At 48.1% G+C, this 24,344-nt stretch overlaps 15 protein-coding genes across 15 annotated transcripts; 7 read left to right on the forward strand and 8 right to left on the reverse strand.

Moving 5' to 3' along the window:
• Window positions 1-70: 70 nt before the first annotated feature.
• Window positions 71-274, reverse strand: N7483_006782 (NAD-binding Rossmann fold oxidoreductase family protein; the record flags this gene model as incomplete). The annotated part of the gene is made up of 1 exon (XM_057090219.1): window positions 71-274. One exon carries the CDS (start codon window positions 272-274, stop codon window positions 71-73), a length of 204 nt encoding a protein of 67 aa, XP_056944960.1.
• On the reverse strand, window positions 275-1,202 carry N7483_006783 (NAD-binding Rossmann fold oxidoreductase family protein; the record flags this gene model as incomplete). The annotated part of the gene is made up of 2 exons (XM_057090220.1): window positions 275-814; window positions 867-1,202. The coding sequence occupies 2 exons, from the start codon at window positions 1,200-1,202 to the stop codon at window positions 275-277; spliced, it is 876 nt and encodes a 291-aa protein (XP_056944961.1).
• Window positions 1,203-1,668: 466 nt separating this feature from the next.
• On the forward strand, window positions 1,669-2,825 carry N7483_006784 (Gfo/Idh/MocA family protein; the record flags this gene model as incomplete). The annotated part of the gene is made up of 2 exons (XM_057090221.1): window positions 1,669-1,705; window positions 1,762-2,825. The coding sequence occupies 2 exons, from the start codon at window positions 1,669-1,671 to the stop codon at window positions 2,823-2,825; spliced, it is 1,101 nt and encodes a 366-aa protein (XP_056944962.1).
• Window positions 2,826-3,239: 414 nt separating this feature from the next.
• On the forward strand, window positions 3,240-3,875 carry N7483_006785 (uncharacterized protein; the record flags this gene model as incomplete). The annotated part of the gene is made up of 1 exon (XM_057090222.1): window positions 3,240-3,875. The coding sequence occupies one exon, from the start codon at window positions 3,240-3,242 to the stop codon at window positions 3,873-3,875; it is 636 nt and encodes a 211-aa protein (XP_056944963.1).
• A 1,549-nt stretch (window positions 3,876-5,424) lies between these two features.
• On the reverse strand, window positions 5,425-5,894 carry N7483_006786 (uncharacterized protein; the record flags this gene model as incomplete). Its single annotated transcript, XM_057090223.1, has 2 exons — window positions 5,425-5,742; window positions 5,877-5,894. The coding sequence occupies 2 exons, from the start codon at window positions 5,892-5,894 to the stop codon at window positions 5,425-5,427; spliced, it is 336 nt and encodes a 111-aa protein (XP_056944964.1).
• A 659-nt stretch (window positions 5,895-6,553) lies between these two features.
• Window positions 6,554-8,315, reverse strand: bfr1 (putative nuclear segregation protein (Bfr1); the record flags this gene model as incomplete). The annotated part of the gene is made up of 3 exons (XM_057090224.1): window positions 6,554-6,763; window positions 6,836-7,987; window positions 8,196-8,315. 3 exons carry the CDS (start codon window positions 8,313-8,315, stop codon window positions 6,554-6,556), a joined length of 1,482 nt encoding a protein of 493 aa, XP_056944965.1.
• Window positions 8,316-8,687: 372 nt separating this feature from the next.
• Window positions 8,688-9,619, forward strand: N7483_006788 (DNA-directed RNA polymerase core subunit RPB5; the record flags this gene model as incomplete). The annotated part of the gene is made up of 3 exons (XM_057090225.1): window positions 8,688-8,792; window positions 8,886-8,968; window positions 9,094-9,619. The coding sequence occupies 3 exons, from the start codon at window positions 8,688-8,690 to the stop codon at window positions 9,617-9,619; spliced, it is 714 nt and encodes a 237-aa protein (XP_056944966.1).
• Window positions 9,620-10,327: 708 nt separating this feature from the next.
• Window positions 10,328-11,836, reverse strand: N7483_006789 (phosphatidate cytidylyltransferase; the record flags this gene model as incomplete). Its single annotated transcript, XM_057090226.1, has 1 exon — window positions 10,328-11,836. The coding sequence occupies one exon, from the start codon at window positions 11,834-11,836 to the stop codon at window positions 10,328-10,330; it is 1,509 nt and encodes a 502-aa protein (XP_056944967.1).
• Window positions 11,837-12,324: 488 nt separating this feature from the next.
• N7483_006790 (baculoviral IAP repeat-containing protein) lies at window positions 12,325-15,160 on the forward strand (the record flags this gene model as incomplete). The annotated part of the gene is made up of 4 exons (XM_057090227.1): window positions 12,325-12,462; window positions 12,525-12,821; window positions 12,877-12,986; window positions 13,042-15,160. The coding sequence occupies 4 exons, from the start codon at window positions 12,325-12,327 to the stop codon at window positions 15,158-15,160; spliced, it is 2,664 nt and encodes an 887-aa protein (XP_056944968.1).
• Window positions 15,161-15,510: 350 nt separating this feature from the next.
• On the reverse strand, window positions 15,511-16,161 carry N7483_006791 (U4/U6-U5 snRNP complex subunit SNU23; the record flags this gene model as incomplete). Its single annotated transcript, XM_057090228.1, has 1 exon — window positions 15,511-16,161. One exon carries the CDS (start codon window positions 16,159-16,161, stop codon window positions 15,511-15,513), a length of 651 nt encoding a protein of 216 aa, XP_056944969.1.
• A 564-nt stretch (window positions 16,162-16,725) lies between these two features.
• Window positions 16,726-17,205, forward strand: N7483_006792 (F-box domain protein; the record flags this gene model as incomplete). Its single annotated transcript, XM_057090229.1, has 1 exon — window positions 16,726-17,205. The coding sequence occupies one exon, from the start codon at window positions 16,726-16,728 to the stop codon at window positions 17,203-17,205; it is 480 nt and encodes a 159-aa protein (XP_056944970.1).
• A 799-nt stretch (window positions 17,206-18,004) lies between these two features.
• N7483_006793 (blue light-inducible protein Bli-3) lies at window positions 18,005-18,746 on the forward strand (the record flags this gene model as incomplete). Its single annotated transcript, XM_057090230.1, has 2 exons — window positions 18,005-18,208; window positions 18,276-18,746. 2 exons carry the CDS (start codon window positions 18,005-18,007, stop codon window positions 18,744-18,746), a joined length of 675 nt encoding a protein of 224 aa, XP_056944971.1.
• An 825-nt stretch (window positions 18,747-19,571) lies between these two features.
• N7483_006794 (transcriptional regulator SPT3) lies at window positions 19,572-20,772 on the reverse strand (the record flags this gene model as incomplete). The annotated part of the gene is made up of 3 exons (XM_057090231.1): window positions 19,572-20,174; window positions 20,218-20,481; window positions 20,641-20,772. 3 exons carry the CDS (start codon window positions 20,770-20,772, stop codon window positions 19,572-19,574), a joined length of 999 nt encoding a protein of 332 aa, XP_056944972.1.
• A 291-nt stretch (window positions 20,773-21,063) lies between these two features.
• N7483_006795 (uncharacterized protein) lies at window positions 21,064-22,092 on the reverse strand (the record flags this gene model as incomplete). The annotated part of the gene is made up of 1 exon (XM_057090232.1): window positions 21,064-22,092. One exon carries the CDS (start codon window positions 22,090-22,092, stop codon window positions 21,064-21,066), a length of 1,029 nt encoding a protein of 342 aa, XP_056944973.1.
• A 1,056-nt stretch (window positions 22,093-23,148) lies between these two features.
• dph5 (diphthine synthase) lies at window positions 23,149-24,201 on the forward strand (the record flags this gene model as incomplete). Its single annotated transcript, XM_057090233.1, has 3 exons — window positions 23,149-23,283; window positions 23,412-23,536; window positions 23,604-24,201. The coding sequence occupies 3 exons, from the start codon at window positions 23,149-23,151 to the stop codon at window positions 24,199-24,201; spliced, it is 858 nt and encodes a 285-aa protein (XP_056944974.1).
• Window positions 24,202-24,344: the final 143 nt, after the last annotated feature.

Below are 24,344 nucleotides of genomic sequence, written 5' to 3' on the forward strand. Positions count from 1 at the left end.
GAATATTTGAAGAACAAAAGGATATAGTAATGAGTGCAAATGCAAGGATCAATGTCTATAGTCTCTCAAATTAAAGTGATGCACTTGTGATAATCCGGTTTCCCTCTTGGTCAAATCGAATAGGAGAACCGCTAACTAGACTCTGCTGTAATGCCAATCCGATCTTCAATGAAGTCAATGCCGAGGTCAGCTTCATAGGGAGCTCCTTATTATCCAAAATCGCAGCCGTGAACTCATTGACTTCGTTCACAAACGCATGCTCATAACGATCCATTCAGGTAGATAAAATATCGTTCTGAACAGTATTCTTCGAAGTGACCTCGACCCTATTCTTCCGTGCCACAGCATTCACCGTGATCTTCCCACCAGTACCAAAGATCTCCGTCGTATTATCATATCCCTGGTTCCCAGTGCGAGAGTTATAGAAATGAGCGATTTTCCCACCCCAGAATTCTACCACTCCGACAGCATTATCTGAGTCATGAAATTCTTTCATCTCATGATACCTTGCTATCACACCGGTAGCCCAAAGCTTTTTAGGTTGGATATCTTCACCCAAGAAGGATAAAGCAAGATCAATATCGTGGATTGTAGTATCGACGAATATCCCACCACTTTGTCTAGCGTAATTGATGAAGAACCCAGTTTCGTCGAATTCTTCAATACCGTGAGAACGGATGACAACTGGTTTTCCGATTTGACCTTCTTCAAGTTTTGATTTGGCATCCTTGTAGCTATCATCGAAGCGTCTTGTAAACCCCACCATCATCTTTGTCTCGGGAATAGACTGGGCTTTGCTTATTATAGCTTGGAGCTAATTTGTAGTTAAAAAAGGTGTGATAGACTTGTTGAATGGAGAGCTTTACCTCTTCAATATCCAAAGTAATTGGTTTTTCGCACAAAACATGAATGCCCAGCTCAAGCGCTGAGAGACTCTGACTTGCATGTAATGCTGTTGATGAAGCAATGATCACTGCTTCTAAACCGGGAACCTTCACCATGTCTTCAAATGAGGAACATATTTGCACGCCATATTGGGTCAGATTCTGGTCTGCCCACTCGATATCAGCCTGTGCAGGGGAACATGCACATAATAGGGTTGCGCGAGGAGTGAGATGGAGAATGTTCAGAGCGTGGCGTCGACCCATTCGACCGAGGCCAACAACACCGATTTGGAGTCTTTTTAGTCCCGTGGGTGCCATTTTAAGAGATGCGCATTGAATGAGCTTTGATTTTGATGAGAAGGATGATATTAATAGTGATCAGTTGAGCGGAGATAATTCCTTCATTCGTCAGATAGAGTACTGTAAGCCCAATAAGTGCCCAGGTGTTGAAAAGCCGGAATCAACTCAATCCTATGAATTTGCTCTATAGCTAAGCTGAAGAGATGTCAATCAACTACATAGTTGTAGATAGAATCCCCGCTTGTCTGGTCTTTTCCCCGCATTTACTTCAATCGGATTTTGATTTCCGTCGATGCAGATTATTGCATTGCACATTGCGGTAATTCACATTAGCGGACAGAATTTCCTGTTTAAACCTGTTCATAAACTTGAACTGCTAGCTGACGTGTTGATCAGTCCTAACTTATTCTATGTTAATTCTACTGGAATCCATAAATATCTCCTCTCCCAGGTTTCCCAATCTAATAACTTCCAACGTTCTAACATGTCGAACGTGCCAACTATCCGTTGGGGGATCCTAAGTATGAATATCCCGATCAAGAAGATGAACCATATAGACTGACATTTTTCATTGAAGCCACCGGCTTAATAGCCTCATGGTTCGTCTCAGACTCCACGATCGACCGACCCGATGCCAAAGTAAAGCATATCGTCCAATGCATCGGCACATCAAGCCTGGAGAAAGGGCAGAAATTCGTGAAAGAGTACTGTCCGAATGAGAATCCCCAGCTCTACGACTCCTACGAGAAGGTCTGTAATGATCCCAACGTCGATATCGTGTACATCGGTACCCCACATGGCTACCATTACCGTGACTGCATGCAAGCAATAGCAGCTGGGAAAAATGTCCTATGCGAAAAAGCGTTCACTTTGAATGCCAAACAAGCACGAGAAATCTTTGCAGCGGCCAAGGAGAAGAATGTTTACATTGCCGAAGCGATGTGGCTTCGTCACCGACCTCTGTATCGCAAATTGCATGAGTTGTTGCACCAGGATAAAGTGATTGGAGATATCACTCGTGTCTTTGCGGATTTCGCTTCGGAGATCGATATCCCCTCTCTACCTATCACCTCTCGGTATCGAGATTTGTCGCTCGGCGCTGGCTCATTGCTAGATCTTGGGATCTATTCTCTCACATGGCTTGCTGTCGCTCTTGAAGAAAAGTGGTCGGGGAATACGGAAATACCGCGCATCGTGGCTTCTCAGAGCCAGGAAGAAGGGATTGAGGTTGCTACGACTGCGGTTCTTCAGTATCCTGGTGGTCGTCAGGGTATTGCAAGTAGCACTACCAAAGCAAAGGGTTCGCCTGGTAGAGTGTTTGTTGTGATTCATGGTACGAATGGCCATGTTGAGGTGTCAGGCGATGCGACATCTGTCCCCGAATTCTTCACTGTGTGGGAAAAGCAGAAACGATACGGAGGCGCGTCAAAAGTGCTCTTTGAGAAGGAAGAGTATGAGCACAAGGAATACAGATTCCCCGTGATAGGACTGGGTTTTGTTTGGGAAGCCGATAATACTGCCTTGGATGTTTTGGAGGGACGAAAGGAGAGCAGTATCATGCCATGGGCTGCAACGGTGCATATGATGGAGATTATGGATGAGATTAGACGCCAGGGTGGAACTGTGTATCCAGGAGAATGAGAATATCTATACCCATACTAATAGATGAAATCAACTGGTGTATTCTCTGATGTTCAAAAGTTCAAAAGGTGACAACTTGAAGAGTAAAGCGGGTCACAGGAAGATAAACAATTAGCCCCACGCCGATCCCCAGCCACCTCACTTTGGACTCTAGACCCTCGACATTTCACTTTCTCCTCTTTCTCTTTTCTTCCATTCCATTCCGAATTGACAGGCGAATTCCTCTATCCACGTCACTACTTTTACGGAGCTACTCATATTATACGGGGTTTCTCAGTCACCAATCCCAGCTGTGCAACACAACATCTGTCTAAGACTGTCTTATCAGATAATCTCAGCTGATCACACTCAACCCCAATCAGAGACTCGAACAAAAACACAAACCAAAAACAAGACCAAAAGGGAACCGGAATCATGGACTCGATTCCCCTCGAGGACTCGGGCCTATCCCTCGAAACCAAACTCACCACAACCTTCTCCCTAAACTCCAACCCAAACAATAACAATGACCTCTCATCACACCTCACAAAACGATACACAACATTCTCCATTCCTTCATCCTACGGGCGCATGGACTCGAGTCCTCCACCGGGCACAGTTGCAGGAATAGTACTCGGCAGCGTGGGCGGCGTCGTCCTAATTCTATACCTTACATTCCTAGCCCTAAACCCCGGCGGTCTAGCACGGGGTAGTTCCTCCTCGTTTGACGAAGAAGTCGTGGTAACGAGTCGACGGGCCGGATCACGACGCAGCCGAAGCAATAACACGATCGAGGTTGTGGAAGAGCGGGATCGACGCTCTAGTTATCGGCGCAGACCTAGTCCACGGGATGATCGCGATCATATTATTGTTGAGGAGTCGATGACGGGGACGGCGACCTCGGATGGAAGGGATATGATTGAGGTTGTTGAGGAGGAGTCTTCGGCTGTGTCCTCTGTTTCTACAAGGCCGCCTCGAAGGGCGAGGAGTCATCGCTCAGGAGTGAGGACAATTGATCCTCGTGATCCGTTGGATTATGGACATGATGAGAGTGATGTGAGTCGGTATTAATTAACATATATGGGGATTCCAAAATGATTGGATTGCGATACCCTCTTATTTTTATGTTTTTATGCATTCGAGTCCATGTCTGTTTCGTCTCTGGTGGATTGAATGAGGTTATTATATGATTTATGTGATGCGCATGGGATTCATTTACAGCGTTGATGTATGTAATATGGGGTTTAGACCCTTTTTACTACCTAGGAACTTCACATGTCGGGTACTGGCTTTATATTGAGCTACTAGCCAATCGATACTACCTAGGTACTGATTTTCTTCCTTATTCGAATGTTCACTTGAATGGATTGGATCTTATGCATGAGGGAACTTTTAATGTAATCAGAACAGTGAAAACATTTGAAAGTAGCATCTACAGGTAACCGATAACCCATACTAGTACCTCTCTGTATGTAAGTACCTACAGGGTTACCTATATGATTACCTATAGGGGAAGGCTAGCTACTATGTAGTTAGATATAGGTAACCAGCCAGGTGGTAATAATAACTAGTACCTAGGGATTATCTAAGTAAGAGATAGCTGAAGTGAGAGATATCCTGAAGTAAGAGATAGGTAAAGTGAGAGAGTGAAAAGTATCCCCTAAGCCAGTTCGTTTGGTCGTTCGTCCATGAGATGTCTGATCCATTGTTTAAATTCTTCAATCGATTCCCACACGTGCGCCATGGGATTGGCAACGGAGCCTGCGTCTTCCTCGGAGGTATCGTCGGCCACTCGGACTCATCCATCTAAATTAAGAGGGATGTATTCATGTTTATATAGAATAAACAAAAGAACAATCTAATTTCTTGGTAAATCTATGGTCTCTGGGTATTCTGCCAGACGGCGAGGAAACTTGAACTCGACCAACCACTTCAAGTTAAACCCAAGTAGGAAAAGAGGTCTAGGCCCTGGAGGTCTATATCTACCGACATCTGGACTACTAGTACTTTATGCACATGCATGTAAGGACCCAAAGGGGCAGGCTAGCCCTGGAGGCGCTCAAGTGCTGTCCACGGGTATAAGTTAGACATGTTCTATTTAAGAACTCTTAGCGCCGAGATAGAATATGGGTTTAATGATTATTTTGATGTGCTAGAGGATTTCAACGTCCATCTGGTCTAGAATGATGAAGAGTGAATGAATTGTATACGAACAGAGGTCGATGGACCACGACCCAACGTCGGGTGCTTTTGCGCCCAGAATAACAGATAAAACCAAGGATATGTGCGAGAGAAAACAATCAAAAGAAGGATTATAAAAGCAAAACCATGTTGACACCAAGCCGAGAGACCGATTTCGACTCCAGAAGAATTGTCTTCAACCAACGCCAGGAAAAAACCAAGACCAAGGAAATCGCAAAGGGAAAACGTAAAAACGAGAGACACGAACACTCAGACTGTATACGGAGTATTCATCCCCTCAGATCATAAAACAAGATGGATCTATCGTCTTGTTCACAGCTTCAAGTCGAACCCGAAAGTCCGCGACCCGCAATGAATTTCAACGTATTATCCACATCCGCATCCGGCGACCAATATCGTGATGCTGTCAACCACCAGCTTAGAAGAGAATATCCAAGCAGCAGCAGCAGGCCAACGCAGCCATTACACCAGCGCAAATACCACCGGCTCCAGAGCCGCCGCGGCCTTGGTTACCGGCGTACCGATCTCCACCACCATAGTAACCTTGCTGCTGAGGTGGGTAGCCCTGTTGAGGGGGATAGTACATCTGTTGCTGCTGGCCATAGTATCCTTGCTGTTGTTGCTGAGGAGGATAACCCTGCTGAGGGTAGCCTCCCTGTTGGTTGTAGTATTCACCCGATGCGCCCTGAGGTGGTGGGGAGTTGGGATGGTAAGGGCCCTGGTTGTTATAGGCCTGCTGTGGGTAGGAGGGAGGGGGGGCTTGTCTAATTCAAAGAAATGTTAGATCTAGGTATACATTATAGTTTGGAACTATAAAAAGGTGGGGGTTGAATAAGGGGCCATTTCACTCGGAATTTGCGGGTGACGTACGGGCTTGTTATAAGACATCTCGAAGACTTGAATGTGGAGCCGCTGTCAAAAGGATTCGGCCGATCTGCAAGTGCTGCAGGAGTGTTCGGAAGATGAGTGTATATTGGATTGAGATAAGAATCAACGTATAGAGGGTAAGTAAGAGGTTGAAGGAGAAAAAGAATACAGAATATCCCCTCAAGATGGAAGAAGAAAAACCTTGGCGGAAGCGCTGGGAAGGGGGGAATTATGTAGAAGAACGCGCGGATCGATTTGCAGTACAAAGTGGAGGATGTGGCGCAGTTCCGGGGATTACGGGCTGAGTCATCTACATTTCAAGTTCCAGGTTCGGGCCGTGTTAGCGCCCTGGTGATATGGATGTATGAGGAGTTAGGTAACAGAATTCTTTTCACTTAAAAATAGTATAGAATAATAATTGGTCTGTTATTGACCAGGTTTTTATTAACTAGTAAAAAAAAAGAACACAGTTGATAACAAGTGAGAAAGGAGATATCAATTCTGGCTTTTGAGGGTAACAGAACAGACGCTGTCCAATGTATAAACGCGAAGATTAAAATGCACATGGGTCAAAAGTGGTAGAGAGGAAAATGCTAGACACAATGCTAGACTGCAAGTATGCGACGGGTGAAAAGGGGGAGAGGAAAAGATTAAAACAAAAAATTTGTCTCGGAAATTGCTTATGCTTGCTCTTCCAAAGAAGCCTTCTCCAGCTCCTCGGCAGCATCGGCGGCAGCATCCTGCTCCTGAGACAACTCGGCCTCAGCTGTAGGGGCACCATTGGCCTGAGCGGGCTTCTTGGCGGCATCAGTGCTACGACCGTTAGGCTTCTCAACCTTAGCCTCCTCTTCTTCCAGGCGGGCGATCTCCTCCTTGGCCTTCTTGATGTTCTATGTAACAAGAGAGGTTAGTAATCAACGAAAACGGGCAAATAATGAGGATAAAGTGAAATAAAAACTCACCTCCTCGGTCTTGCTAGCCTGAGTGCTCTTCCACTCAGTGATCTTAGCAGCCAGCTTCTCAATAACAGCAGGGACATCGGACTGGTTCATGGGAGGGTCGATCTTGATCTTGCCGAACTCCTCGATGATACCAACGTTCATGTTGAACTTGGTGGCCTCAGGAGCGGCCTTCTTGCCCTTCTTGCCCTTCTTACCGGCAGAGCCGATGAAGTAGTCCTCCTCATCCTTGCGGACAACCTTCATACCCTTGATGCCAGAGTCATCGACAGTACGGCCAACACCGGCACGGAAGGCGCCACCCTCATCCTTCTTCTCATCAAGACCAAGAGCCGCAAAGTTGTAAGCGGGGTCGAAGTGGCGAATGAGACCCTGGGCGGTGATGATCTCGTCGGTGTAGGCCAGCTGAGAGGCCTCCTCGAGCTTCTTGTCGGCAACCTTCTTGCGCTTCTCACGCTCAAAGGCATCGCGCTCAGCCTTCTGGCGCTCACGGCGCTGGCGGTGGGCCTCATCTTCGTACTCCTTGTGGGCACGGCGAGCCTTGAAGTAGGTGTCCTTGATCTCGCGGATCGCGGTGTACTTCGCCTGCTGGTCGTTGCGCAGCTTGGTGCGCTCGTCGCGGAGAGCGTTCAGGTTCTTGTAGACGCTGTCCTGCTCGGCCTTGATGGCATCCAGCTCCTTCTGGATCTCGCCATACTTCTCACCGAGAGCCTTGGCCTCGGGGTTGTCAAGAGTCTTCTTGAGCTCAGAAATCTGCGCCTTGAGCTCGTTGATACCCTTCTGGGCCTCATCCAAACCGGCAAAGCCCTTGCGCTGCTTGCGGAGCATAGAGATATCAGACAGAGCCTTACGCTCGTCAACCAATCGCAGAGTACCAGAGTCGACCTGCTTCTCGAGGCGGGCGATCTCCCGGTCGATCTCCTCGACGTTCTTGAATGACATCTTTCCGCGCGAGTTGTTCTGCTCCGCAATGCGGGCCTTCAGGGTGGACTCCAGAGCATTGATCTTCTCTTGGATGCTGGTACGCGAGGACTTGAAGCCGGATTGTTTCTGACGGATGGAGGAGAGCTCGGCGCGGAGTTCTTGCTGCTTCTTAACGACGGGGGAGTCCTGGTTGTTGGGCTTGGCGTTGTCCAACTTGGCCTTGATCTCGTTCTTTAGATGCGCATTAGTAATTGATATTATTTCTAACCGTTTCTTAAAAAAAATGTGATAGACTCCAAAAGGTTTAGAACAAAATCAAGGCATAGGGTGACACGAGGACACCATGGCCTTGACGCCACAATCACCGCAGAACATTGGATTGTGCGCAATTCAGAATAAAGTCCAGTAGATAGAATAGACAATATAAAAAGTATCATACCAGCTTCTCCTGAGCAGCAGTGTGCTCCTTCTCGGCCTGGGCCAGACTGGCCTTGTAGGCCTCCTCATCGGGCCTGGTGGGCTTAACCCGAGGCTCCGCAGCAGGGGCAGTAGTAGCCATTGTTAAAGAAGGTCAGACAAAGCAAAGTGAATGTGGAGGAAGGAATTGCTTCTCTGGGAGAAGATAGAAGTGACGAAAAATTCACGAAGAAAAGAAAAGAAAAGAAAATTCCCTAAGTACAAGAAAAGAAGCCCACGAGGGGGAAAGGAGGCTAGTGAATAATTAAAACGGTTCGGTCAGTTTCTCCGCTTTGACTAAGTGAAGTTCGCCTGGCAGAAAGTTCCCGCCGATTTTTCTCTTATCTGGTTCCGCGACCTCCTCCACCTCTAAGTCCCCTTGAGATCGGGTTTCTACAAGTTGCGCTTCTTCCTATTTGTCCTCTTGTCCAATCCTTCTTCTTCTTCTTCTACAGCTACCTCAATTCAATTCATCATGGATGGGGATCTATCCCACCGTAGCGCCGGCGATGAGGCCGACAAGGAGATGACCCGACTTTGGCGCACCTGGAGAACTGTCTATGAGATGCTCGCGGACCGAGTGAGTTTTCCTTCTCTGGAGCTTTGAAGCTTATTGGGATCCTTTTGGATAGCGGGAGATCCATGACTGATCATAATTGCTTCGGTGGAACAGGGTTATGAAGTCTCCGACGAAGAGCTTCAAGTATCTCTGATCGAGTTCAGAAACAGATATTCTGACCCTATGGGATACCCTGAGTATGCAACCCCTCAAACCCAGCTCGACGCATTGTTTTGAGCATTTCCATTGAGAAATATCTATACTGGCTGTTGAAGAATGCAAAGAAGAAAACACAAAAGCTAATGCGCTTTAAACTCCTCAGCCGCTCGAAGATGAAGATCCAAGCCCGCCCCACTGAGGAAATGAAATTGAAATACACTGCCCTTCCCAGCAAATCCAACCCGTCTCCCCAGCCCGACTGCGGCACCATCTACGTCGACTTCTGCCCCGATTCTTCCGGTGTTGGAACCAAGCAGGTCCGCGCATTCAACCACATCGTCGACGAGAGCAACTTCCACACCGGTGTCTTCGTCACACAGACTCCTATCTCCCCCTCCGCTGTCCGTCTGCTGAGCGGTGTCCCCGGCCGTATCTGTGAACACTTCCAGGAGCAGGATCTGCTGGTTAACATTACCCGCCACGAGCTGGTGCCTAAGCACGTTCTGCTTAGCCCCGAGGAGAAGGCACGTCTGCTAGAGCGGTACCGATTGAAGGAGTCCCAATTGCCGCGCATGCAGGTGTCTGATCCCGTGGCCCGGTACCTGGGACTGCGCCGAGGTCAGGTGGTGAAGATTATTCGCAAGTCTGAGACTGCTGGTCGTTACGCTTCTTACCGATGGGTGCTGTAAAGGGACACGCGAAGCGTGACAAAAAATTTATTTGAGATGGTTTTTGGAAAGGTGTGGTCTCCAGGTGCTTTCTTCGTGTTAAGCAAATGAAAGCACCTCGATCTTTTGATCCGGTTGAGGCAACTTGGGGACCCACAACCCATGCGCATATGAGTCTCGACCTCTCAGACAAAGGCATGATTCTTGTAACAACTGCCATGGAGACATCTGCACACACCGATGGCAGTGATTACAGATTCTGAGAGGCCAGCGAGAATCAGGCACGGAGTTTAGTTTGTTTATTTTTGACTGCACCACACAAACGAAACTAAAAAGTTCTATTATGGGCAGCATGGCGTACTGGCGAATTCTTTCTACGCGCGGAAGGAGGTTGAATCTGATACGTGAATTTTACATAGTAATGCTCTGCCATGTTTGCTGATCGAGCTAGATGAATACACTGAATGTCTATATGTCAATTTCTTCCTAGGGCAATCTTTCTAGGTAGTAGCGCACATATAAAGACATTCAAGTTGGAATCGCATCTTTAGGTAGAACAGCATTTTATTAAAATATTTTCCTATATACAATATGTGTTTGTTTTTCTCCCACATGCATAGATGCCCAGTTACAATCAACCAAATGCAAATGCCACACAACGCCCACGAATGCCTATCCGACCCTCGAGAGTCTGTGCAATATGTCTTCAAAAACCTCAAATGCGAAGATTTACTCCTTTTTTGTGTCAGACTTGGCAGCTGATGCAGCAGCCACGGCTTGTGACTTCCTGTGCTTCTCCCGCTTCTCCTTGATGTAAGTCCAGCTCTTGCTGAGGCCTGCAGTCAAGGGTCCCTTGATAGTCTGAATGGTGCTAGGCCAGCGAATTGTCTTCATGATTGAGGTTGAGACTTCTTCTTGCAACTTATCATCACCGGCAATACGACGTTCGAAAGGACCTCCCTGAGGACGTCGAACGACTTCTTGCTTTGTTTCATTGTTCTCTTCCATCATTTTGTCAAACTCGACCCGAGGGATCGCATATCGACCCTGGTACTGGAAGTACAACTTCTCGCGGAATGACTCTGGCAGACGTCGCACCATGTTTCCACGCTTAATGGGGTCCATATCTTGTGCCATACCGAGAATAGCATCAGGATCATCGATCCAATCAGCTTGGCTGCAACGCGGATCCTGGAACATGACATTCGGCAAGTTGTTGATGAGTGGTGCATACAAGCGCCGGAAGTGCGTCATCTGCCCGGAAACGATATTGCGCACCTTGCCAGGGTCCTCAGCTGGGAGGACCATACGCAAGTCACCCATGTAACTGATGCCAGCAATGGTGCTGTAAAGTTCGAATTCACTGAACCGCTCCGGAAGAAGCAGCAGAGCCACACGCAATGCCGAGAGGAGATTCATTTGGTTTGCCAATCGCACCTTGGGGTGATCGCGAAGAATCTTGACGGGCTTGTGCAAGCGACCTGCGAGATACAGGGTGTTCCACTGGGTAAGGTCTTGACATAGAGTGTCCAAGTTTACGACACCATATTTAATCAGTGTGCCGTTTACTGTGATATGAGTATTGAAATAAACACCGGCTCCAAAGCGGTCCTGGACTTGCGAAACAGCGTATGAACCGAGCGAGCCGAGGCCAGAGTAATGGTCACGATGCTGAGTGAGGTTCAGGTCGTGCCAGTGCTGACTGTAGGAGACACCAAAAATGAAATCAATCATCTTTCCAGATCCCTGTTGCATGTTCTTGATGGCGGCCGGCGCTGAGGGATGGGTTGGGGATGAGGAAGCTGCGCTGCCATTCTGGGAAAACACGCCCGATCCGTAGGCAAATGCATATCTAATGGGTGCTCGGAACTGCCACAGAATTTGTCGCAAGGCCTCCTTGAATTCCTGATTGATGATCATGTGTTGATTGACTCCAAAATCCTTGGATGGGAGCTCGGAGAAGTTCGAGATCTGCAAGTTAGGGTTTTGATCCCAATCCGCATCCGATAGCGAAGAAGATGTTGATAATGAGGCTTTTGATGATGACAGTGAAGAGACATTGTATAAAAATGGGGATTTCGCAAGATTCGAGTTCGCCGATAGTAGTAAAGGAGAGTCTGAGGTCGACCGGGAATCAATTGCGAAATAACGAGTCGAAGCGGGCAATCTCGGAAGAGATGAGCAGCGAGTTTGGAGACGCCAGAGAGAGTAAGGGCCGCCATTCCGAGAGGGCAACATCTACATGGTGGCCAAGGATCAGTATTAAGGCCCAAGCTAGCATATTCTAGTGAGTTTAGGGTTGGGGCTCGAGCTCGGACATACGGTTGAGCGCATCATTGCGGATTCAAGGGAGATGAAGGAGCGGAGCACACGGCTCAAAAAGGGCAGGTCAAGCTGAATCACAAGCCTGGGTCATGGAGCGTGGTCGATGGAAATCAATGGTAAGAGCAGAGGGAACAAGACACGTCCCACGCTGGTTCATCATCAAGTTCAACAAAAAGATTCCCGCGAGTCTGACGTCGGGGAAGATGACATAATAAAATCACGTGGATCCGCGTATCTGCATAACAACGCTATCAACGGCCGCCCGCAGGTGTAAACAGACCATATCAACACCGACAAACACGCCCTTCGCCCACTCGATAACCAGCGCCGATTTTCGATTTTCGACTTGATTTACGACCTGCGGATTGAGGACTCATTGTCCTCAAAACTACAATTGCATCATGGGATCCGAAATGGACACTTTCGCGGCCCGTTTAGCCAGCTTTGACGCCGTACTCAAGCCTGACAAGCGGCGATCGTCCGGCGTTAAAGGTCCTCGATTTATCGGCTGGCCACACTCAAACCCGTCGCCTGAAGAGGTAAATCTGAGCAAATTTTCTTTGATCATGAAGTGATTGGAGCTAACGCGAATCTTCTCTAGTTGGCACGCGCAGGATTCTTCTACAAACCCTACGAGAGTAACCCCGATAACACGACATGTTTCGAGTGCGGTAGAGCATTAGATGGATGGGAGGAGGATGACAACCCAATTACAGAGCATCTGAAGCACTCTCCTGGTTGCGGATGGGCAATTACTATGGATGTCTACCAGAACAGCTCCAACCATGCCAGCATTGACGACCCGACCAGCGATCGCATTACACAAGCACGATTGGCTACATTTGGATCAGCGTGGCCTCATGATGGGAAGCGTGGTTGGGTCTGCCAATCTGAAAAAGTAAATCATTCTTTGATCCCAGGCTTCTTTGAATTTCGGCTCACAAATATTTTAGATGGCCGAGGCTGGATGGTATTTTTGCCCGACTGAAGACAGTAATGATTTGGCTAGTTGTGCATACTGCAAACTATCCTTGGATGGATGGGAACCCAAGGATGACCCATAGTGAGCCCCCGCTCCTGCCTGGCACAGAAGATGATTCAGACTAATAGTTTCCTAGTGAGGAACACCACCGCCGTTCTCCAGGTTGTTCTTTCTTCATATATGGACAAGCCCCCGCGAAGAAGGGGAAGGGAGCGAAGGCTAAGAAAACCCGCGTTTCAAAAGCGTCATCACGTCTCTCCACCCAATCTGTGAACAGTGTCGCCTCCGAAGCCCCCCGCAGGGATATCGATGATTCAATGGACCAAAGCATAATGTCACAAGCACCCGCTAAGCAGAAGGCGGAAAAGAAGACAGCGAAGGGCAAAGGGAAATCGACTAAGAGCAAGAAAAAGAAGGAGAATGTTGAGACAGAAAACCATATGGACATGGACGACGAACCCGAACAACTCGAGCCTGAGGAGTCTGAACCCTCGAAACCAAAACGCGCAGGACGAGGAAGAAAGAGAGCGAGCGAAGAAATCAGCAAATATGATTCTGAATCCGTTGCTCTTGATGAGCAGAAAGACTTGTCTCCAGAGCCTCCTACCAAGCGCCGCAACATGCGCGCAGGAAGCAGCAATATTTCTCCAACCTACAATTATGAGTCCCACGATGATGAAATGCCAGATTCAGCTCCTGTTGAAGAGGAACCACAGGAGGAGAAGCCTAAACGGGGTCGCAAGAAGAAGGGAACCTCCAAGAACCGAAAGGCTTCTGACGTTTCAGTGATGTCCAACAGTGAATCTAAGGCTCGCGCTCCTCGTGACTCGGAACTAGAGTCTGCTATCCAGGCAGGCTTAGAAGAAGATGCACCTGAGGAGGCTGCGCCTGAACACACGGATGGACAAGAGACAGAGACGCAACCGGAGCTAGAGGCCGAACCAGAGCCCGAGCCAGCTCCCCGTACTTCAAAGAAAAAAGCTGGTAGAAAACCAAAGGCTGCTTCCAAACAAGAGCCCGAAGACCCACCGGCAGATCGGGAGGAGCCTGTGGAGCAACCAGATGTTCATGCTGAACACGAAATTGAGGCCACGGAAGTGGTTGAAGAGGCCGCTGAAGAGTCAGGCCCGAGGACCAAAGCAGGCAAAGTGCCCAAGAAAAGAGGACCTAAAAAGGGTAGCAAAAGAGGCGAAAACAAATTGAAGGAATCAGAATCACGAGAATCCTCCGGAAGTAAAGCTGGCCCTGATGATGAGGCTGCTGAAGAACAGCAAGAATCTTTCTTGTCTACGGAAATTGCCAACCAGGACTCTGTGGATCAGCCTGAGCCCCAACCGGGGCCAGAGCTGGAAGTCGAAACCCCAGAGAAGCCAGCTGTGAAGAAGTCCTCAAAGAAAGAAGAGAAGAAAGAAGAGAAGGCAAAGAAGAGTAAGAAGTCGAAGAAGAAGGCGCCATCACCTGCACCTGAACCGGTGGAAGAGGAGCCAATCGAGGACACTGTGATGGAAGACCAGGTTGATCACCGACAAAACGAACCTTTGTCACCATCTGTGGATGACGAAGGCTATGAGACTCCGGATGATTTGCCTGACCAAGTCGAAATGATTGAACCCTCTGGGTCTTCTCCAGAGGCACAGAAGAAACAAAGAACACCTGTGCCTCCTAAAACGACTAAACGATTCAGCGACATTCCCCAAGAAGAACATCTCGCTGAGTCCATCACAAAGTCTCACAGCTCTCGTGGAAACAATTCGCAGAGGACATCTCAACAGTCGAATCGGCCTGTTTCACCACTTCCATCAACCCACCAGAGCACGTCTTCCATGTCCCCGCAATCTTCTGATGCAGAGAACCGACCTCCCTCATCTCGGCCATCGGCTGCCCGCCAACTTGTGCCATCGCAAGAGCTGCAGGCTCGGACACCACTGGCAGCTGCCACTCCATCGCCCTCGAAACGTGGCTTCAATGTTGGATTCGCACCTTCGAGTCAACCTTGGACTCCGGTTGACGTCGACGAAGCCTTATTCGGAGAAGCCAGTGACAAGGAGAACGCCGATATCGCCGGGCTTCTCAGTGGTGTAAAGCGCGGATTGACTAGTCCGGAGAAGAAGATGTCTGTAGAGGAATGGATCATGTGGAATGCGAAGAATGGCGAGGAGCGATTGAAGCGTGAATGCGAACGGCTTGTGAGCCAGTTCGAGAAGGAGGGTTCCCGGGCCATGCAGAGGCTCGAGGCTATTGAATGCATTGATTAAACGACCTCGCATCAGCGGTGTTTATTTGGTTTCTGTTATTTTTTTTATGGGTCTTGGTTCGGCGTTTTGGAAGGATATGTCCATGTTCAAATGTTCAAGTATTGTCCTCATATTTTGCTTTCGGTATACCCAATACCAGTACTGTTCACAACAAAGAGACCCGAGTTGCTTTCTTTTACTTCTGGCTACTTATTATGATACCTAATAGAATAACCAGTAGGTGACCAAGTGAGCGACTGAGTAAGATGCAAGTCCTCGTAAACACAACAATTTTGAGATATAAAAACATGCCCTGAACGCCATGGGTATCATAAAGTAGGTCTGTATTTCATGCAATCTTTCCATCCAACTCAAGCAATAATTCCCAACCTTCCCTCCCAGCCATCATCTTCCTTCTTAACCCCATCGCCACCCTTGCGCCGCTTCTCAGCCCGCTTGCGTCTCTTCTCCTCCCGCTCCTTTGCATCAATTTCCTCTCGTTCACGAAGTCGCTCTCCAAGATCGAGCTGCCAAGCCCTCCTCTCCTCTTCCTCTCTCTCCCGCTTCCGATGAGCAAGCAGTCTCAACCGCTCCCGCACCTCCTCCACAGAAGCCCGCATAACATCTCCACTCTGTCCAGTCGCAATTAAATGCTGCTTGCTGTTGTAGTGTTCCACAATCTGGATATTATCCTTGAATGTCAAATCACAGTCTTTGCAGTAGAATCCCGCTCCTCTTCCGCGTTTTCCCAGTGCCGCTCCTGCAGGTACAATAGTTGTCTTGCCGACCATCGACGCCACATCCAATCGTGAGGTACGCGCAGTGGTGGCTTCCAGAGAGCTGTAGTCTACCGGAGCATGGTATTTCTTTCCGAGCAGCTTTGCTTCGTATCGGGCTTTGCCTTCGGCTTTTCGCTTGGCTTCTTGATCGGCGGCTTTTTTGGCATATTCTTCTTTGTCCCAGGTCCGAAACTCGACATCTGAGGCCGGAGCACCGCCGTAGGCGCCTTTCTGTTGAGACATTGTAGGTAGGTTTATGAGGTTTGTGAGAAAGGTGATGTTAAGTAGAATCAAATGAGCTTGAACTTTGAAGCTTGGGAGGTTTGTAGAAGGCGGTGGGAATATTCTGCCCATTCATGTGATGGATTAGATAATCAAGGGTCTTTCGAGAACAATTTACATCGAGTCTATACAAGAAGTGCATAAGATGTGTCAAAAAGTGGGATTTGATCAAGTCGGGACTATTATTGGAAGAAAAGATTCCATATATTGTCGAGAACCTACTGCATATACGAAATTGGAATTTGACAGCGTTATTTCTCCACCTCGTGCCATGTCAGACTCAAGGCAACCCCAAAAATAGGCTAAGGCACCCGGGGTCTAGAAAACGAGGTTATCTCGTGTGGAGATGGATACTTGTTGAATATAAGCTAGCAAAAGTGGCTGAAACAATAGGCATCCGTATTGTGGAATATACCTAAACATTTAAAATGTAAATCCGGCCCTCTTTCTCCAACCCCGGCGCTCTTGCTTCTCTCATCCCACCTCCTATCCACCCCAACCCAATCACAGACAATGGAATCCTCAATGCCTTCATCAGAAGATTCAGAACAACCCCATCCACCAACATCATCAATGAGAAGACGTCGCACCGTATTATTGGATCTTCCCTCGGAAATCCACCTCCAGATCTCATCATATCTCCTGTACCCAGATGCGCTAGCTCTGAAACACACTTGCCGCCATTTCTACAGCCTAGTGTATACGGGTGTACACCTTAAAGTTGACTGGCTCGTTCAGCGATTCGAGCGCAGGCTCGAATGTCCCATGGAGAAATGCTCGTTCCGCACAGATGAAGTCTTCTGCAATGCTAAAATTCGTGGCATCATGGAGCGTCGACGATGGCATCTTGAGTGTCGACCTGAATCAGGTGGCTGCTGGGTTATTGAGGGACAGAGTTGCAGTGCGAATTTGGTGCATACGTGGATGAAGAGACACCAGAAGTATTACAGAAACAAGCGGATTGGGAATTTGATTCGCGAAGGTGAGAATAGTGATCCATATTGATGCTGTGTTTATGTTTTGTAGATATGATTTTTGATTGCTAACATTGGTTTTGGGTATAGTGACTGTTGTTGTAGCAATTGCTATTATGATCAAATTGGTATGGTTACTTGTGAGCCGGTTAGTTTACCCAAGCTTGTCTCAAGAATACCTAGAAGATGCTGACATGTGTATGCACTTATAGCATTTACAACGGTGAGAAGCAAGGACTCTTGCCACATTTGGTGTCGAGCATTGCGGATTATCTGAGGTCTCATTAAAATGTGAACGAATGTTTGAAGCTCATAGCCCTTTTTTCGATTGCGAGCAATCGTCGATCGACAAGCTATGAGTATTGCACGATGGACAAGAAATGCTGAAGGATTGAGGCTCTATTGAGTCTTGAGACATTGTGATGCCTTATTATGATTTCTACCTAATAATAATAATATCTTTCTATTCCTACCTACCTTTTTACAGTTTCAGTCTAAATGAATTGGTAGATTATGATACTCCAATCTGGGCATCTACGAGGCTCAAGCAAGTTCCCTGGTGACACATCACTTCCCTTGGCTTATTCTATTGACCATTCAATAGCTCCACTAACAGGTTGATCAATTCGATCCAACTCGATCTGAAGCTCCTTACTCATAGATCGAGCCCTAATCCGGATTATCTTATCACTGACGTCACAACGACGTGCCCATATACTTCCAAGATCGCAAACAGAAAAGAAGGATATAAAACACAATAGAAATTCTTTTGTGAATCATTGAGCTTTTCAATACATCATATCTTCTTCGATATCACCAAATTCACTATCATGTCTGCCGACCCATCTATCAATACCAGTACAGGCCAACATGCCGTGGACCCGTACAAGACCCAGAGCTTTGAAGACCCGCCTCTACCCCAGAAGATTGAGGATCTGGTCGACTTCATCTCAGAGGTCAAGTTCGGCATGTTAACGACTAAGCAGTCAGATGGTGAACTCTTGACATCACGATGCATGGCTCTAGCCGCACAGGTAAGCTCAAATTATCAACTCCACATCACCAGTCTTAAACCATCTAATCACACATTATTTGCAATAGGAAAATGGCGGTATCGACCTAATCTTTCATACAAACCTTTTTTCCGGCAAAACAATGGACCTTACACTCCATCCCAAGGAAACCAACATGTCTTTCCTCGATCCTGTGAACGGAGCCTGGGCCTCTATCTCCGGTACAGCAACTATTATTGCCGACCCAGCCACAGTCCAGAAGTACTATTCGCCAACATTAAAGGCTTGGATCGGGGATATGGGCGATGGAGTTCATGATGGAGGTCCTACTGATCCGCGAATTGGCCTGATCAAGCTTGAAGCGAAGCTCGCAACACACGTCGTGGCTAGGAAGGGAATTATCGGTAGAGCCGTTGAGACGGTTAAGGGAGCTGTGCAGGGGAATGTACCTGCTGTTAATTCTATTCGAGAGCTCAGTACGGAGGAGTTGGCTGAGTGTAAGTTGAAATTGAATACCTTGGACTCACGTCAGATTTGGGGGTTGGAGGACCAGTGCTGATAATGTTTATAGGGCGCCAAACTCATCGGAAATGAGCTCAGTGTGGTATTCAATGATTCATTTACTTGCAACATGAAATTATTCGTATATTCTCAGCCTTTTGAGAATCAAATGATGCATTCAATTTGTTGATTCAAATATCAGGACATCGCGTTCAAATATTACTAATATATAAACTCTTCAATTGATACTTAAATATTAACACAACATTGAATGATGCACTGGCAGTCCATTCAAATGTTGGCTCCAAGTTATCTACCACCTGGGCAGTAGTTCCAATATTAGAAGTTCTGGCCTACAAGGTTACTAGTAGATGCTAATATTGAAATGCCCAGTCCAGTCGGGTAGAGAGTCCGAGTCGTGGACTAGGTCGTGATTTGAAGCTTTCATGAAGACTCGAAGACCTACTAGTCTTTTACTGCCCGGGATCGCATTCCCATCTGTTAAGAGATTTCAAGGTTAGGTGTTATACCAGTTGACGTATTTAGTATCACCTGATCCCTAACTTGAACACATACTACTATCACATCAAGTTCACATGTGCACCGTAGCCATGCCTCACTATCTACAGATCAAAGCAACACACATGCAACACTTATGTCTTCTTTAGGAAATCTACGCATCGACAGTGATCAAAGATTTGGAACTATTGGCACTCAAAAGTGAAATCAAATTGAAAAGGCTCAAATAACCCAGGTGCCCACGACAAAATGAAAAGCCGCCAGAAACTGAAGACTAGCTGACATGGGTATCTTCGCAAACCCACAAAACGCCGTAAAACAGAAAAAAAAAAACCACAACTAAACGCAGAACCCCCTCAGCTTGCTACGGTAAGTGAATTAGATCTGAAAGCAAAGTTAGCAACATATAACCGAAAAAGCAGGGAATAGAATGAGAGATACTAACCAAGCGCAGGTTGCTGCGAGACGGCACTCGCCCGTTATGCAGCAGCATGGCCACTGCCTGCTGGGGGGTGGCCTGTAGCTTTCGGTAGGCCTCTCGGATGTGACGGGGCTCGATAGGAGTTCTGCCCTCCTCCGGCGGGTCGAACAGACCAGTCTCACGCTTGCGCTTCTTTGCGCTCTCACCAGGAGTATCCGCGCCACCACGATTCTTCTCGTGATCCTCGCGCTCCTTGACCTTGAGCGCCTCCTCTGTAAGAGTTTGGACAATCTCAAAGGTCAAGAAGCCGAGTATATCGACGATATCATCGTTAGGCTTGGACTCAGTGACGATTCCGAAGCCAGCCCACTCGCGAAACCGCTTACTCTTCCGGTAGGTGAACGAAGCTTGGCGACATTCGGACCAGAAAACGTACTCCTCCCTGGTCATGTGCTTGGTACGTTCGTCGGCGGCAGCGAGGCGCTGAAGGGTTGCGTAGTTCTGCTCCTCCTCCTCTTCATCTTCTTCGTCGTCGCGCTCCGGGATCTGTACGGGAAAAAAAACTGTGAACGTCCCATGCCAGTCCAACCTTCGCCCGCTTGTTCTTCGGCTTGTTGGCGACATCTTGGGGACCTGCGGCCATACCAGCGGCGTCATCGGCCCCAGCAAAATCAGCGGCATCCGCTCCACCCTTGTCGTCGGAATCCTTGACGTTCTTCCGGACATCTTTCCAGGACAAGAAAGTTCGCAGACGGGAAACCTTGGCCTTGTCGTGACGGATTAAGAAAATGAGATCATCGGTTGAGATAGACCGTGATCCTCGGCGGGTTGCAAGCTGAGTGCTGCGGGTAAGCTGTCGTCAAATTAGCCCCAAGCCTATATAGGAACTGAAGGGAAAACAAACAATTTCCAGGACTTGCTGACGAGTTATATCTTCGATCAGAGTGGTAGTGTCGATGGACGGCTCGGCCGTTTCTCCAGACACAAACATCATCTAACGGATCAGGTTAACAATCGTTGCTTTAAGATCTTCATTGGTCTTAAAGGAGTCTTCGGCATCCTCCATGTCTTCTTCGGTCTTGCGTCGTTCGTCTGCGAATGGGTCAATAGCTCCAGCAATGGCTCTATCATCACTGAAATACATAGCCAGGATCATCCAAGCCCACGTACTGTGACTTGGTCTCCAGGCTGATACTTTTCTATGATTAATGGATTCAATTTCAAAGCCATCTCAAAGGAAATTCTCAGAGTTTGAGCGAAGCACATCAGTGACTGTTGCCATTCCAGATCTTTCAAGAGCAATACATACATGCCATCGTACCGCCGCCACCAGCCCCCACTACCAACACCTTGAGCTTCCAGTCTGTCACGGCCGAGGTCAGGATTGTTATGGTGCGAGCCATTGCTGCCCGATCCATTATTATTATCCGGGTTCTCATTGTCTGTAGGTCGGGTCATCACTGTCGGAATCCTCCTCGACGTAATTCTCATTCTCTGCGCCTTCGCTGTCGGAACTCTCATCATCGGGGTTCACATCCTGGGAATTCTCATCATCGGAATTCTCATCGCCGGAATCCTCATAGTCGGGATCCTCATCGCGGGGATTCTCATCGTCGTAATCATGGCCAGAGCCTCCATGACCAGATCCTGACCGAGTTGTGCCACTGGTAGCGTGGCTTTGAGTGCTCGAGGACCGGTTCCAATGGCCAGATCCTGAATGAGTCGTACCACTGGTAGCGTGGCTTTGAGAACTCGAAGACCGGTTCCGGTTCCCAGGACCAGAGGTCTGATGGTTGGGATTGGGATTGGCCAACCGAAGACGAAGGCGAGGTGGGTGATGATCATCAGGGTTATTTCCCGACCCTTGGCGGTGCTGGTATTCGGGGTTTCGGAACCGAATACGAGTGGGAGAAGCTCGCATTTGGCCCCGATGGTAGTCCGGGTTTCGGAGACGAATGCGAGTGGGAGAGCCTCGCACTTGGCCTCGATGATGGTCCGGGTTTGGCAGCCGAATACGAGTGGAAGAAGAAGCTCCCAATCGGCCTTGATGGTAGTCTGGGTTTGGAAGCCGAATGCGAGTGGGAGGAGCTCGCACTTGGCTTGGGCGGTGGTCGGGGTTAGGCAACCGAATGCGGGTGGGAGAAGCCCGCACTCGGTGCTGGTGGTACTCGGGGTTTGGGAACCGAATACGGGTGGGAGGAGGGCTTTGATCGTCGCCCGAACCATCCAGCTGGGAGATATTTCCGTGAATAGTTGCAGGAACAGGACCTGAAGCGTGTCCATTAGGACCATAGCCATGGCTGCGGAAAAATGCAGCAACACGGGGAGTGATTTGTCGGGGGATGGGAGAAGTAGAGCCAGCTTCAATCCCCTGGTTGAAGAGGCTTGCCCGTGCCAGGAGAAGCAACTCTCGGCCACGAAGCTCGACGACCTCCTCCATGAGTCGGGAACGGTGGTCAGACATTGCGAGCAAGAAAGAAAAAACTCCGACAGGTTGAAGCACGAGGGATCAAGAAAGATATTGGAAGTTTCTTGATGGTGTGGGAGCGAAGTCGCGGAGTTGAAGAAGAGAAAGAGAAAGATGTTGTGGAAGACCATTTAATAAACAACGCGTCAGTTAGGCGACAGCGATGTTCTGCCGTCCAAAGCCGAATAGCTTCGTTAGCGAGATGTGCAAACGAGCAACAATAAGGGCAAGGGCAAACTGGCCACGGGCCAGGTTAGCCACATGCTTCGCCGCCTCACAGGGCTGGCAGCCACTGGAGCAGAAGAGGCATCCTGTCACTTACTCCTGCACATGCTTCAACCCCAGGCTTTTTCAACCATATATGTGCAGAAGGACATCATCGACATGATGCAAGGCCCATATGTGAACCCTATGTTCAGAATTTTCACTCTTTGAACGTTAATTTCACAGATATAATTATATCTCCATATTTTGTAGAGGGCACAGAGACCAACCCTAAACAAGATACTGTATGCCCGGCGCAACAGCAAGGATACCAACCTTGAAGACATGAAAAAGACCGAAGACCCCAATAGTACCTGTCAAGGAAGTTAAATTAGGGTTGGCAAAGACCTACCTGCTGGATCTCCTGCCGATACTTGGGCTGACGATCAGAGCTCATAATGGCGGCTCCCTGCAACAGCAGTAATTACGACGAAAGCAGCAGTTCGTCCAATATCGAAATGGGCTTAAATCAACCCAAGAAGCTGCTCAAAGGAATGGACAAGAAGACCAGATAAATCTATTCAGGATAGAAGTTGTACTAGTCAATTACGACACAAGAAAGCTGGATTCGAAGGATAGAAACAGTCCAGGAGAGAGAAGGGAAGTTGAACCTTGTATGGGGGCTGACGATAGCGATAAAGCACGATAATCGGAGATTCACTTCCGCCGCATGTCCGGGCGGTGAGCAAGTGTGGCCGATTCTGCCGCGGGGCAAAGGAATTATTTTCTATCGAGGGGAAGTTTTACGTTCTTTACGACTCAATTGATCTTTTTACAACTGCTGAAACGATGTTGCATCTCGTTGGTCTTGGTCTCGCGGATGAGACCGATATTACTGTCCGTGGCTTGGAGATTGTGAAGCGCGCGGACCGGGTTTATCTTGAGGCATACACTGCTGTTTTGCTCGTGGACAAGGAGAAGCTTGTAAGTGGAATCTATCAGACTCGGTTTTGAGTATTCCTATATGTTCCTTAATGCTCCGAAACTATGGGGAATCACCCGGGTGGAGTTTTATGTGTGCATTAGGCGAACTCCGCTAATGATATATTTAGGAAGCTTTCTATGGTCGACCAGTCATCGAGGCAGACCGTGAACTAGTTGAAACCGGCAGCGATGAGATCCTCGCAGGAGCAGACAAGGCAGATGTTGCCTTCCTAGTTGTTGGCGATCCATTCGGGTAAGTATATCATCAAGAACTATTAGCTCCAACTTCTATATAAAACAACCAACTAACATTTAAACAGCGCAACAACACACACAGACTTGGTCCTCCGGGCCCGAGAACTCGGCATTCAAACCAATGTCGTGCCCAACGCCTCCATCATGTCCGGAATCGGCTGCACAGGTCTCCAACTCTACAACTTCGGCCAAACAGTCAGCATGGTATTCTTCCTGGACAACTGGCGCCCATCTTCATTCTACGACCGTATTCGCGAGAACGCGCAAATTGGTCTGCACACGCTCGTCCTCTTGGATATCAAGGTTAAGGAGCAATCCATGGAGAACATGGCACGCGGACGACGCATCTTCGAGCCTCCTCGTTACATGACTGTCGCGCAGTGCGCGCAGCAGATGTTGGAGGTTGAGGAGGATCGCAAGGAAGGTGTTTACTCTCCTGATAGTTTGGTGATGGGTGCTGCGCGGGTTGGAGCACCGGATCAGAAGCTTGTTGTGGGTACTCTGACGGAATTGGCGGAGGTTGAGCTTGGTGCGCCGTTGCACAGTGTTGTTCTGCTTGGAAGGAGGACACATGATCTGGAGAGAGATTACATTCGCCAATTTGCGGTTAACGAGGCGACTTTTGATGCCAGTTATGCCAAGTACTATGGCAAGACCTCATGATTAATATCGACATATTCAATATTTTAGATGAATGAACGTTTCAAAGTTTCAAGTTACATTGGAAGAAAAGTGAAGTTAAATGGTCTATTATTTTGAGGTATATAGCACAGGGAGGCGAGCGTTATTTCTCTGATGGTAACCAG

The sequence above is a fragment of the Penicillium malachiteum genome (genome assembly GCF_028827825.1).
Source record: "Penicillium malachiteum strain IBT 17515 chromosome Unknown utg000003l:1.0-4950554.0:1.0-4952489.0, whole genome shotgun sequence".
Classification (NCBI taxonomy): Eukaryota; Fungi; Ascomycota; class Eurotiomycetes; order Eurotiales; family Aspergillaceae; genus Penicillium; species Penicillium malachiteum.